Source organism: Notolepis coatsorum, assembly GCF_963971535.1.
Source record: "Notolepis coatsorum genome assembly, chromosome: 1".
NCBI lineage: Eukaryota > Metazoa > Chordata > Actinopteri > Aulopiformes > Paralepididae > Notolepis > Notolepis coatsorum.
Genome location: NC_140165.1, coordinates 216,768,472 through 216,782,603, shown reverse-complemented (window position 1 = coordinate 216,782,603; position 14,132 = coordinate 216,768,472). Strand labels below are relative to the sequence as shown.

At 47.2% G+C, this 14,132-nt stretch overlaps 1 protein-coding gene across 1 annotated transcript in view; it reads left to right on the top strand.

Annotated features, from left to right (window-relative positions):
• The window catches only part of slc19a3a (solute carrier family 19 member 3a), a gene marked incomplete at its 5' end in the record, with an annotated part of 29,737 nt that overhangs the window by 2,123 nt on the left and 13,482 nt on the right, over positions 1-14,132 (top strand). The window contains one exon of the mRNA XM_084324030.1: positions 135-370. Within this exon, the coding sequence (XP_084180156.1) occupies positions 135-370 (236 nt within the window). The remainder of the gene's footprint in view (positions 1-134; positions 371-14,132) is intronic.

The following is a 14,132-nucleotide window of genomic DNA, read 5'->3' as shown; positions in this document are numbered from 1 at the left end:
TAAGAGTTGGACAATATCGGTATATCGGTATCGGTAAAAAAGCCAATATCGAGCATCCCTAATTGTAACCATTCTGCAATCAGTTAATACAGTTTTCAATCAATCAATCAATCAATCAATCCTTCATCTGACAGGTGAACAGTGAAATTTTCCCGGTGTGGACGTACTCCTACCTCTTGGTGCTGGTGCCCGTGTTCCTCCTCACCGACTGGCTCCGGTACAAGCCAGTGGTGGTGTTCCAGTGTGTCAGTCTCTTTGTCACCACGGCGATGCTGCTGTGGCTGCAAGGTGTGCCGGCCATGCAGGCCATGCAGTTCTTCTACGGTGTGGTGACGGCCAGCGAGGTGGCCTACTTCTCCTACATCTACAGGTGGTGTAGCTCAACAGTATAATACAGTTTAACCCTAGTTTATTAAAGTTAATGTAAGTGGTATTTTCAAATAAGTGGTCTACGTGTTTAACTCTACATTCCTACAGCAGATATAGAGTGGTCAGTAATATGGGTCTCCCAGTCCCTCCACTCTGCAGTAAACAGAACATACATTTTCTGTTTACCGTGGAGAGAGAACTCCACACTGCAAAAATTGTCTGACAAATAAGAAATAAAAAACTAGTTGTATGTACTTGAAACAAGTTAAATAATCTGCCAGCTAATTTGGCTTGGCCAGATTTCTTGAAATAAATAAAAAAAAAAAAAATCTAGGATTCTCTCTCCTGATTGGATAAAGTGGGAAGGGATACCACAAAATGTATTTTCTGTTTACTGCAGAGCTGAGGGACTGGGAGACCCATGTTACTGACCAAACACTCTATATCAGTGGGGGAGGGAGGAGTTACAAACACAGGAGGGGAACAGCTTTGTATCCATCCATTATGTTGGAGTAAACAAGGTCTAGCGTTTTATGTTGGTGGAATTTGGAGAGCAGTCTAAGTTGGAGTGATTAAAATCTCCTGCAACAATAAAGGCTGCCTCTGGGTGTGAGTTCTGTTGTTTGCTAATGGCAGCATGAAGTTCCTTCATTGCTAGTGTAGCAGGGTGGATTATCCCTGCTTTATGGGAGTGGATGTACACGGCCACCTGGTCCACCTGGTAGTGAGAACGCAGCAGAGCTGGGTCCAGCTGAGTCCCCGACTGTAGGCCAGGAATGTTGAAGTGGAGGTCGAGCAGCGGGAGTGGATGGGGCCTAGGATTCACTAACCTAGGGATGGTGCGCTGGTCCTTCTTGCCCTCCAGGGCGATCAGCAGTAGCTCCCCACACACCCACACTTCCTCCAATACTTCCTGGGCCCTCCCACACCCGATGGCAGTAAAGATGGATGATATATTCGCTCCCCAAAGCAGTACCCTTCCTGAATGATGAGTAGAGACCTTTCACAATTAACTATAGGCAGGGGGGTGGGGAAAGGGTTAAATTGTAATGAGCATTACCCGGAAAGGAAAGGGTTAGATAAAATGCACATTAACAGAAACGCACACAGTGGTCCCATTAAACTGTCCTTTACTGGAAGTCTGATGCACGTTACAAATAATTACACATGGATGAAAGTTATTCCCGCACTGGGCACCTAGTGCTCTCGCTCTACAATGCAGACTAAAGTTCTTCCCACACTGGGCTAGACACAGTAATAACCTCTTCCCTTTAAGGGTTATCTACTGCTTCGCTTCTCCGTAGGTGGGGAGAGAGGGGAGGAAGAGGGAGAGGGATAAAGGAGTTATTCAATGGGATTTTTGTAAAAGAACACACATTATTATTACACTCAACCAAAATGACAGTGGGCCCATGTTGCAAATAAAAGTCCTATCTATAGCCGGCTTTTCCCCAAAATAATAAAGGTCGGGGCGCCCCTAAACACTGTTACCAGCGTCAGTTCAAAGCACTGCTTCTCTTCGCCCTTAAAGAGCCCGCGCCGCACAGAGAGAATGTATACCGATAAAGTTTCAGCACTCGGAGCGCTCGCTGTACTTAACCAAATGGCGGGCTTGCTCCCACCACCAACCGTCCGTGTGGTGAGATGGCCGTCGAGAGGTCCCGTGATAGTAGGCAGCGGGGCTGGGTAGACGTTGGGCAGGTGACTGGTGGGGTAACGGCTCGGAGGGGCTGGAGGAGCGTGCAGTGTAGTGACGTCCGCTGCTGGGCTGAAGGGGTGGGGCGACACGCGGGCTAAACTGTGGTGCTAGCCTAACTGAAGCTAAGCTGTGGGTCGTGGTGAACCCCGTCATGACGCATATACTTCAGCTAAAACGCAATGCGGGCAATATCTACCACACTCTTTCGGCAGTAGCTCGTCTGCTTCTTCGTTCACAATGTCTCTTCCGCATTAACTAAAAGCTAAGCTATCGCATACTCATTACTAACCCGCTTCGTAACTGGGTTTATATCGTGTGTGCTTGATGTCCGGAGCTCCAGCTCCGTGCGTCCTCTTCCCTCTCTGGAAAACGATGAAGAGGAAGTCCCTCCGTCGGCGCCGCGCCCTGAGCCCATCCTTCTTCACCTGTGTCTCCCTGCCCAACGTCGCCACCAGCTCCCCCTGGCGGCACCTGTATCCTGTCCCACTATGAAGTGTCAATGTTAGGATAGGGAGGATCAAGAGCGGTCAGCCGGTTACACAACGTCCTCGCGAACACAGGGAATGCAAGGAATTAACGTTAGACACACTGAATTATTGTCAGACATATTCAGGTGTCTACACTAGCTTGGCATTAGCATCAGGAGGTATATAGGCTGCAGTCACACTGGTAAAGAAGCACCCGTCTTCAAATCCTTCAGTAGGTTTTGTGATCTGCAGTGTCAGTCAGCTAATCACCCAACCCACAAGGGTGTGTGATTGAACACAAACTACCATTGATCTCATTCTAACCTCGGACAAGTCCAGGATCTCCAAAAGGGGTTATAGTATGCGGGTTAAGCGATCATTTTATGATATTCTGTACCCGCAAAAAACGAAAACAAAAGGCCGGCTGTCACAAAACAGTCACATCTAGGGACATTAAAACCTACTCTAGTAAGGCCTTTAACACATTGTGTGCCGGCCGGATATGACGAATTATCGCTTGGATGCCAGCACGTTAATCAATGGGAGGACGAGCACATTTGCGAGCGATTAAACTATATCTTAAATTATGGCTATGGGTCTAATACACCCGTCGCTTATCAATGACTTGCTTGCAGTCAACATGTATGAAACGGATTGTTTTTTCATCAGTACATTTCCGTTTTATACTGTTTTGAATACGAGTATAGTTTTGGAGATTTCTAGAAAGAAAAAAAGATTCCGCGATAATAGCCATTTACTGGAATACACAAAACACATTCTCATTTTCCGGCTGATTTATGAATCGCTTTCAAATAAACGCTAGATTATCATGAGTATTTGTGTTCTTATGCACAATACAAAAGCGGGCTGAAAAATCATTTATTCGTGCCGCGCCTAACGCCACACACACACACACGTTGTGAACGCTGTGAAAAACAACTCTGATTAACCCAAAACTGGTAACTTATGCCTCTTTTCCATTGCATGGTACCTACTCGACTCTACTCTACTCTACTCGCTTTAGGTACCTGGTACTTAGTTCCTTTTCCACTGCAGGTACTAAGTACTCAGTTTGTCTCCGTGTGGGGAGGCGGGGCCGCTGGTGTACAGCATGAGAGCTCCAGCATAGCTATGTCCGTGAGGGCTTGGCGCAAGCCAGAGTAAAACACAGTTATATATCGTATGGCTATCGCGTCCCGCTCTAGCCTAATGAGATACCCCTTATCTCCTAGTACCTACTGTACACCAACACGAACAACTTAATGCACCCATACCTGATCGGGCCCCGCCCCTATGGAGGCGTAGCCTATAAGACCATGGTCATGGTCACCAAACACTCTTCCTCTATTTTCGTTCCATCATATCGGCTGCGTGCACCGTATGTAACTAGTAGTATGAAAAAGATTGGAGGAATTGTGTAATGTTGAAAGCTTACCGGAGGTTGCTGGCCCCTGGCATCTTCGAAGCATGTTTTCAGCGACACAACGGGCCTATGTTGATGTTTCCTCGTCTGATGGCAGCAGACCAAGGTTCAGCTGTGCAAGATTGGCTGTCGGGCCAGCTTGTACCCAGGTAGGCCCTGTGTCTTCAGGCATGGGTATTAGTGTTAGTAATGCTGGTTTGTTTTGTTACACAACCATGTTGTGTGTTGGCGCCAGGGGTGTAAAAAGTACCCAGAAATTATACTTAAGTGAAAGTATGGGTACTGTCTCAAAATCTGACTCAAGTAAAAGTCAAAGTATCTGGCTAAAAACACACTTGAGTAAAAGTAAAAAAGTCCTACTTTTAAATGTACTTAAGTACTAAAAAGTAAAAGTAATTTTTTTTTTGGGAAAGGGATAGACCAGGGGTCTCAAACTAATTCCATCATCGGCCAAGTTTTCATTTTAACTATACATTGCCAGGTGAGTTAGTTGAAGAGGTGAGCCAATTAGTGAAATCATCAGCTGGTGTTTAGGCAAGGCTGGAATTAAACCAAGCATACACTCTGCCCACAATGGAACGTGTTCTGTGATAGACCATGCTGAAATGAAAGAACAGAGGACACTTTTTTTGCATTCAAATTATTTAATGCACTTCTCCATTGAAGGTAAACTAACGTTCACATCACAGCATGAATAATATCACAATATTAAAGACCGAATACTGTAGTATCCTGAATAATATGAAAATATTAAAAACAGAATGGTGTATCCTGAATAATATCACAATATTAACCACAGCATACTGGATTATCCTGAATAATATCACAATATTAAAGGCAGAATACTGGAGTACCCTGAATAATATCACAATATTAAAGACGGAATAATGGAGTACCCTGAATAATATCACAATATTAAAGGCAGAATACTGGAGTACCCTGAATAATATCGCAATATTAACCACAGCATACTGGATTATCCTGAATAATATCACAATATTAAAGGCAGAATACTGGAGTATACTCTGAATAATATCACAATATTAAAGACAGAATATTGGAGTACCCTGAATAATATCACAATATTAACCACAGAATACTGGAGTATACCCTGAATAATATCACAATATTAAAGACAGAATACTGGAGTATACCCTGAATAATATCACAATATTAACCACAGCATAATGCAGATTTTGTACTCAAGTGAATGTCGTTTAAGGCACTGGCCAAAACATTGAAAGTATGGTAGCCCTTCAGTCTTCTGCAGCAGAACGCCTTTCAAAGCTTTCAGTGTCGATCCAGTGAGCGGTTACCACAATGAAACTTCTTCGTCGGGCTGTCCAGCAATCTGTTGTTGTCGCGATCCATTCAACTTCACTCATAGCAGCAGTGACTTTCTCGTTCATGGTTTGAGCAGCTTTGCTGATCTTCGAGCGGACAGTGGGCCTCGTAATGACGTTAGTGCTTGGTCGCAAACCATTTATCAGGTTTTTGAATGATGGCAACTCAACAACACTATAAGGTTGGAGTCCTTGAACTATGTATTTTTTATGTAGATAGGGCCATGGATGCTCGTCTTGTCCATCCACGCCGTCGCCGACCATTTCGTCCTCTTCATCACTCATTGTGGCCATCTTCTATGTCTTGTCACTCTGACTGTCTATTCTTCTGATAGCAGGTGTTTAATCAAAGATCCCCACTTTCTAGTCTTGCACAAGGACCAATCAGCATGGGTATGGGCGGCGGGTTCATTTTCCATTGATGGGGATTTGATTGACTGTTTACCTGCGGTCGCAGGATTAATAACGTTAACGTTAGTTTGGCGAGATAAACAATTCAAATATACTAATTAAAATGTACGTGCGAGATTTGTACTTTGTACTTTGTATGTCTGCATTTTAAATGTAAGGAGTAAAAAGTATGTTTTTTTTCTCTGAAATGTAATGGAGTAAAAGTACAAAGTATACAAACCTAATAATACTTGAGTAAAGTACAAATCCCCCAAAACAGTACTTAAGTATTGTAATGAAGTACAATTACTCAAGTACTTTACACCCCTGGTTGGCGCCGGGGGCAGGATGGTTTGGTGAACGTTTCACTGCAGTGAACGGTTTCCAAACGGTCTTGGGCGTGCTGTTAAACATCTAATGCTATGCTACATGCTAACACTACTGCTACATGCTAACTGCTACGCTGTTCTAATGTCTCCGCCGTGAGATGTTGTCACTTCTCCCTCCTCTTGCCCGGTTCATCAATGAAGGTCAGTCGGTAGCTGTTGTGGGGGTTTTGCTGAGTCCTATTTACCTTTTTTACGGGTAAATGGGTTGACAACAGGGTAGGCCATGGCTAGGTAGCCTAGCCAGGTACGTTACCTTTGTGTTCCGGCGGGGTCTGTGGAACGGTGTCCCCATCTGGGGCCGATGCGTGAGCTCGGCGGTGTAGCAGTAGAGCTATACTACTGCAGGATGGGACTTAACGGCGGGTTATGGCTCAGATGGCTAGTTCCTATCCACATTGGCGTCGGGTAGTGGGGCTATGGGTCCAGCCGACATGGTAAACATGTTGCATGTCTGTGCGCAGGCGGTTGTTGATCTGGGTCCCACATCGCCTCACGCTAGGCTGTAGTAGTGTAGGGGGCTACTGTTTCGTTCTGTCACTCTGCTATGAGAAGGTCTGTCTTTGCTACAGCTTTCTCTCCTCTCAACCATTTATGCTGACGGTCAATCGGTGTCTACTGGGGGAGTAGTGCGGGGGGGGGGGCTTTGTTTACCTTTTTTGGTAAATGGGCTAAGCTAGGGCTGGTGTGCTGTTGTGAATATTTTGAATGAAGGCGGGACTAGTTCGCTCTGGTCCGCCTCCCCTTAACGTTGTGTATATGGGTTTGCTCATTCTACAGTATTTTGTGGGTTGGTTCTTTTATTCATTTAACCCTTTCATGGTGCACACCACAGTGGAGGTTGCTGTTTGCAACCACCACTGGTGCTCCGTGTTAACATCAGTCCTTTGTTTTTGACATATTGAAACAGTCCCCCGCCCGGCCAACGCCATGGGTGGGTCGGCCTGGCGAGTGGCTGGTGGGCTGCTAAAGCCTGTACCGCCACGGTATGGAATTGGCAGCGATTAGAACTGTGTTCGAATTGCTTTTTTTTTTTTTTTTTTATTAAAAAAAATTTGTCTGGTGGCGGGGCCTTGAGGGCCAGCCAACGTCGACACATCGTGCGAGGTTGTTGACGTTATTAGCTTTGACCCAGCCGCAAGCTATAACCGCTCAGGGTTCCCCTCTCCGCAGGGGATTTTGGTCTTCTGCTGGAGCGCGGGCGGTATTGTCCTAGGCCCCACACTGCCTCACACTGCGCAGCCAGAAGAAGAGAGAGCACGGCCTCGTCAGCGGCGATGCCGAGGCCCTCGACAGGCGGCCATGTTTTCCCCCACCGGAGTTATCCTGGGCGTTGATTCGACAGGTGTCCACAAGGCCGACAGCCTTGGCGGCCGAGGGATCGGCCATGTTGGATGGGTTCGGCTTGAACAAACAAGCCGTCACTGTCCTGCCGCGAGCAGCCCGCTCTCCGATCACTCCCTTCCCCAACACCAGCGGAAAAAGTGGGCTCTGATTGTTTCCTTTGGCTGCGGGCCGCGTGCCTTCGTTGAAGCGCGGGCGGCCCCACTTTTCGCTTCTCATGGGGACAGGGGCTGACACCCAGTTGATGGCTGAGCCTGGGTCTGTCCGTGAGAATGTTGTGCTGTCAAGCGGCTCCCACACCATAAGCTGTGTTGGTTGAGCCTGGTGTTACGTCTGTCAACTTAAGTGTTGTCAGCAGGGGGGCTCAAAACCTTTTGAGGCACACAGTGCGGGCTTCCCCGGCCTCGCCTTCGCCAGGCCAGGTATCATGTTGTTGCCTCCCACTCCTGAAAAATTGGCAGTGGTCTCGCAGGCACGCGTGATTTGGGGTGGTAGTAATATCACTGCAGGGCTACGGTGTGTAGGAACCCATGGGGTCCTTACACCTTGCATGTCCGGCTACAGAACAACTCCTCAGCATGTTCTGGATGGGGTGTTCAGTGGGGGGGCTTTTTTCACCTAGGAAGCCCCCCGTATCAAACCGGCCCTTTCTGTCGGGGTCCCCCCTTGGGTGCGATTGCCTCGTGGGTGGTGTCAGGGTCAGATGTCCCGACACGGAACGCTCTGCTTGCACGGTTCCAGGGTTGGCTACGCACAGCGGGGGGACCGGGCCAACTATCTACGGTTCCTGGCGGACCTGCGCCACATGGCGGCGGGTGCGTTGGGAGTGTCATCACATATGACTACGGCAGTACCATATGTCGAGGTGGATGGAGAGAACGCTGAGACGGGGACTTGTGTTTACACAACCCCACCCGTTTTCAGGTTTGGTGCAGACCCTATTGTCAGGGTCTCCAGCAGTGACAGCTCTGGTCAACGAGATCCAATCTCTGTGGACGAAGCAAGCCATCGTCGTGGCGTTCTCCTCCCGGTGTTCTCTGCCTGAGAAATCGGGATGTGGGGGTGTCAGACCCAGGCTGGACCTGTCCCATGGGAAGGTTCAGCATTTTTTGGATCGTCTCCTACCTGTTGAACACTGTCAGGTGGGGGTCTGGTTCTCCTCCATAGACCTGTAGGATGCGTATGCGCATCTCCGATCTTCCATCCTAGGGCTTACCTACGCTTCCTTTGCAGGGTTAGCGTATGAGTACCAGAGGCTGCCGTTCGGTTTTCTCTGGCTCCCCGCATCTTCACCAAGTGCGTGGAGGCCGCACTGGGGCCTCTGCGTCGTCAGGGGTTACGGAGTTTTCTGCCCTGACGACGTTCTGGTCCTTCACGGTCAAGGTAGATCGTCAGGTCTCGTACCAGGCATGTCTCTACCAGCCTGGGGTTGCTGTAGACTGGATGTAGAGTACTTCTCTTCCCAGTCAATGGTTGGAGGGCTATGGGCATCCCTCTCAGAGCGTGTTGTCAACACGCTCGGGAGGTTCCGTCCTAGGACGGTTACGGCGCTGTCTCACGTCGCGTTTTCACCGACGCCTCCCTCGCTGGTGACGCGTCGGGCCAACGCAGTAGGGGGCAGCTGGCAAACCATGCTGCCCGGTCTGCGCTACGTTCAATGTGTTGGTGTTGAAAGCGGTCCTTCTGGTCCACAAATGGTGTTGATCAGGCCGGCGATACGACGTCAGTGTCGTGTATCGACAGACAGGGAGGGGTACGCTCCCCCCGTCTGCACCAGGCGGCGGGCGGCTGGCTATGGGCGTCCTCCATCTGCGCGGCCTGAGGGCTCCCCACATCCCCGGCAGGGAGAATGTGGGTACAGGTGTACTGTCGCGGGGCGGTCCTCATCCTGACGGGTGGGGATTACGTCCGGACATAGCCAGGCAGGTCTGGGACCGATGCCGTGCCGCCTGGGATTCTTCCCCATACATCTGTTAGGTCAGTTGTTGGGACGGGTACGTTGAGGGGCGCAGGTTCTTGATCCTGATGGTGTTACCATCCGGAATGCGCATGCTCCCTCCACTGTCGCGCTTACACGGGCAGATGACGTATGTTCCAAGTGTGGTGTAAGGCGGGGGGCCGGGACTCAGTCTCCTGCCCCCTGGATGCTGTCCTTAGTTACCTCCAGTCTCTCCTTGATAGACTGTCGGCTTCGACGGTGAGGGTATATGCAGCAGCTATATCCTCCTATCATGAGGGGTTTGAGGGGATGTCTTGTTCAGCCACCCTCTTGTGAAGCGTTTCCTGCTTGGCGCTCGACGCGTTAAGCTGGTGCGACGCTCCTGGGCTCCGACTTGGGATCTTCAACTGGTCCTCGGTCGGTTGTCCTTGGCCCCGTTTGAGCCACTCGAGCAGGCGCCGTTGGAACAGCTGTTGTTCAAGACCGCGTTCTTGCTGGCCGTCACCTCTGCTGACGCGTGGGTGTGCTTTGTGCTCTCTCGGTACGACCAGAGTGCCTGTCTTTCGTTCCGATTGCGGTGCCACTCTGTGGCCTAATCCTGCCTTCGTGCCTGTAAATATCCGGAGTTCTTCCGCTCCAGGGATATTGTGGTTCAGGCGTTTCATCCGCCTCTTCACGGTGGTGAGTTAGATGCGGGCCTTCACCTGTCATGTCCGGTCCGTGCTTTGGGAATTGCCTCAGCCATACTCAGGACCTCGGGGTCACCGTTCGGCTTTTTGTCTGTCACGGTGGTTCTCATGCCGGTAAGGCACTATCGAACAACGCCTGTACCATTGGTTGTGCGAGGGCATTGCCCTCTGCTACACGTTGGCTGGGCAGGATCCCCCTGGGGGCGTCAGGGCGCACTCCACTCGTGGGGTGGCTGCCTCTGCCGCTCTCCTGGGTGGGGCCTCGGTGGAGGACATCTGTGCTGCAGCTTCATGGTCCTCCCCGGGCCCCTTTGTAAGGTTTTACCTCATGGACATGACCGGGGGTTCTGTCTCCCAGGCGGTTCTGGGGTCTGTGGCCTTTCCTGCTTCCCGTCCTTTGGTAGGGTAGCAGGAGTGTGTGGGTATGGGCCACAGTGTGTTGAGTCACACGTGGTTCCGCCTGTGCGGTGTGTTCAAGGGGTTCTAGTTCCCTCTTGTTCGCATTCAGGTGGAGTTGACTGCGCCCCCCCTTCATTAGGAAGGATGGGGTGACAGGGCTCCCCGCACCCCTTGATGTGGGCTTACGGGTCCTCAGGGGGTACATCTGTCGGGCCTCGCGTCCGCTCTAACCCATATCTCATTAGGCTAGAGCGGGACGCGATAGCCATACGATATATAACGATAGGTTATGTATATAACCTAGTTATATTAGTATTGGCTGAGCGTCCCGCTCTACGCGGCCCTGAGTTCCCTTTTGAGGGATCTTTTACTGGAACAAGATTTGGCGAGGAAGAGTGTTTGGTGACCATGACCATGGTCTTTTTTTTTTTATATATTTTTTTTATTATTGCAAAACAAAAAATTATTAAAAGTCAGTACTCAACACACAATGCATAATGAAACTTTCAGTAAAGGTGGTTATAATATATGCAAGTACAGAAACAGGATAAAACAAAAATAGTCTATAATAACATTTTAACCGTATACAGTGTATATCCAGCGAAATTACAATTATATAAATGTTAGTATATAATATACCCCTAATACCTATTTTCTAAAACCCTACACACATATGCTCCAGCTCAAACCCCCCCCTCCCGGACCCCCTCTTGGATAGTACCTCCATTATCCCTCACTCCTAACCAGACACTACCATTATAAGCTAGCTTTTATTCTCTCCACCACTTCTAACCACATTGACATTTTGGATTCATTGAGCCCCAGAATTCTTGCTGTAGATATTTCTTGATATATCACATCGAGACATGTAAGAAACCACACTTTTCGGCAAATTTTTTCCGGTTGAAACCAACGTGATGCGATCAGTTTTTTAGCTACTGTGATACCCGATAAAACCAATCTTTTTAGTTGTGGATTCACTGCAAACTCAAAAACATCATTCAATAGTAATACCGCGGGGTGTACAGGTATATTCCAAAATACGAGTATTGATAATTGTTGGGACACATCTTTCCAGAATGCCTTAACTGGTGGGCAGTCCCAATACATGTGCATAAATGTTCCTTCGTCCCCATTTGTACATTGGGAGCATTTGGAGTCTTGTATAAGCCCCATTTTGTACAGCCTTATAGGAGTCAAGTATGTCCTGTGAATATAGTTCAGATTGATTTGTTGATGATCCGGGTTCCTTGATGTAAGTCGGACATTTGCCCAGGCTCCTTGCCAATCAAAGTCATATTCCAGGTCTGGTATATCCCTCCTCCAGACAGTGTCTAGTTGAAGGGTTTCATACGAGGACGTTAGTAATTGATAATAAAAACTTGATACAAAACCTCCCAATGTATCTCTTTCATAGAAAAATTTGTGGTATCTGTGGTGTTCAATTGGTACGAGTAATGGAACACCGTGAGATCTCATACAAAGTCGTAACTGTATGTAAAAAAGCCATGTGGACTCGGTGAGGTTAAACTTTATGCATATTTCGACATAACTACAGAGGCCCTTGTTATTAAAAATATCCCCTAATGAGTGTATGCCTTTCTCTTCCCATATAGGGAATCTTATAGGTCGTTTTCCCATTAAGAGTGCATTGTTATTGAATATGGGAGTGTGATTATGCCATTCTTGAGGGTTAGGATATTTCTTTTGTGTTACCCGCCATGTTCTGATTGCATGGGTAATTATTGGGCCAAATTCTCGCTCACAATGTTTGATTGAAAGTTTAGTGTGTGCTATGTCTTTCAGTCTCTGTGGGGCTACCATGTTTTCTTCTAATTCTCTCCAAGATACCAAAGCCTGGGGGTCAAACCATATCTTCAATGGTCTTAATGTGAAGGCCTTAAAATATTGTAAAAAATCTGGGACTGCCATGCCACCGTCTGCTTTATTTCTCTGTGCGGTGGATCTTTTTATGCGAGGTGGTTTGTTATTCCAAATAAATTTGTATGTGGAGGTTTGTAATCTTTTCCAGTAGCCCTCTGGAGGAGGTAACGGAAGCATTGAGCTGAAGAAATTGATTCTTGGTAATACATCCATCTTAACTATTGATACCCTTGCCTGTACTGAGTTTTTAAGTTTTGCCCACCTGTCCAGGTCGTCTTTGATTTTGTTCTGTATTTTTGTGTAATTGTGCTTCACCGTTTGTCTTATGGTGGGAAATATTTCCACACCCAAGCATCTGAAATGTTTGACCATGGGTATCGCACCTGGGAGGGTTGTGTCTTTTTTTGCACTGGTGTTAAGAGGAAGAAAAGCCGACTTAGGCCAATTTATTTTAAATCCCGATAAATCACCAAAGTTTTCTATCAACTTGAGTATATGCGGCAATGTGTTGTTGGGGTTTTGCATGAACAATATTACGTCGTCCGCATATAAACTAATTTTATGATGTGTGCCCTTGATTACTATTGGTTCTATGTGTTGGGATTGTCTTATAAATTGTGCTAAAGGTTCTAATGATAGATCGAATAGTCCGGGACTAAGAGGGCAACCCTGTCTGGCTGAGCGTGATACCGGAAAGATATCGGAGATGAATGTGCCTGTTGTAATCCTGGCCGATGGGTCCTTGTATAGTACTTTAATCATATCAATGAATCCTTTTCCTAACCCCATCCTTTCTAATACTGCCCATAGAAACGACCATTCCAACCTGTCAAATGCTTTCATAGCATCCAGAGATAGTATCGCCTTAGGTGTGGTGTCCTCTTTGTCTGCATCTAGTACGTGCAGTATTCGCCTTATGTTATCATTGATCAGGCGACCTTTTATGAAGCCTGTTTGGTCCGGATGAACTAAAGACGTCATATGCTTTTGCAATCTGATGGCTAATATCTTAGAGTACAGTTTGACATCGGTTCCGAGGAGGCTTAAAGGACGGTAACCACCGCACTCAGTGGGGTCTTTGTCTTTTTTGTGAAGAACTGAAATGAGTGCGGTATTTTGGTGTTTATGGAAGCTTCCCTCTTTGACTGAGTATAAGATCATATTTAGTAATAAGGGTCCAAATATGTCCCAGCAAGAAATGTACATTTCTGATGGGATACCGTCAATTCCCGGAGCCTTGCCGTTTTTCATTCCGGATATGGCCTTCTTGAGTTCTTCTAATGTGATCGGTACTTCTAACTGTTTAGCGTCGTCCTCCGTAAGTTTAGGGAGAGTAATTTGATTAAGATATGTGTCTAATTTGTCTTGATCAAAGGTCGTTTCTGAATTATATAAATCGGAGTAGAATTCTTTGAATGTATCGTTTATTATTTTGGGTTCTGTTACTAGAGCTTGTTGTTTCCTAATGGCAGTTATATCTGCAAATTTTGCATTAATTCTTAGTCGCATGGCTAATAGGTGACTAGGTTTAGAGCCTTGGAAGTACTGCTGTTGTCTTGTGCTGCGTATTTGCAATTCCGATTTTTGTCTGTATATTGCTTTGATCTCTGTCTTTAGAATGTTAACTTGGTTTTCTAGTCTAGTAGAGTTGTTGTATTTTAAAGAATTAAAAAGCGTTGAGTAAAGCGTTTCCATTTCAGATAGTTTTGTGTTTTGATTTTTGCGCAATATGGAGGAAAATCTATCCGAGAAATCCTTGATCATAGTCTTTACCGACATCCATAATATTCTGGGATCTTG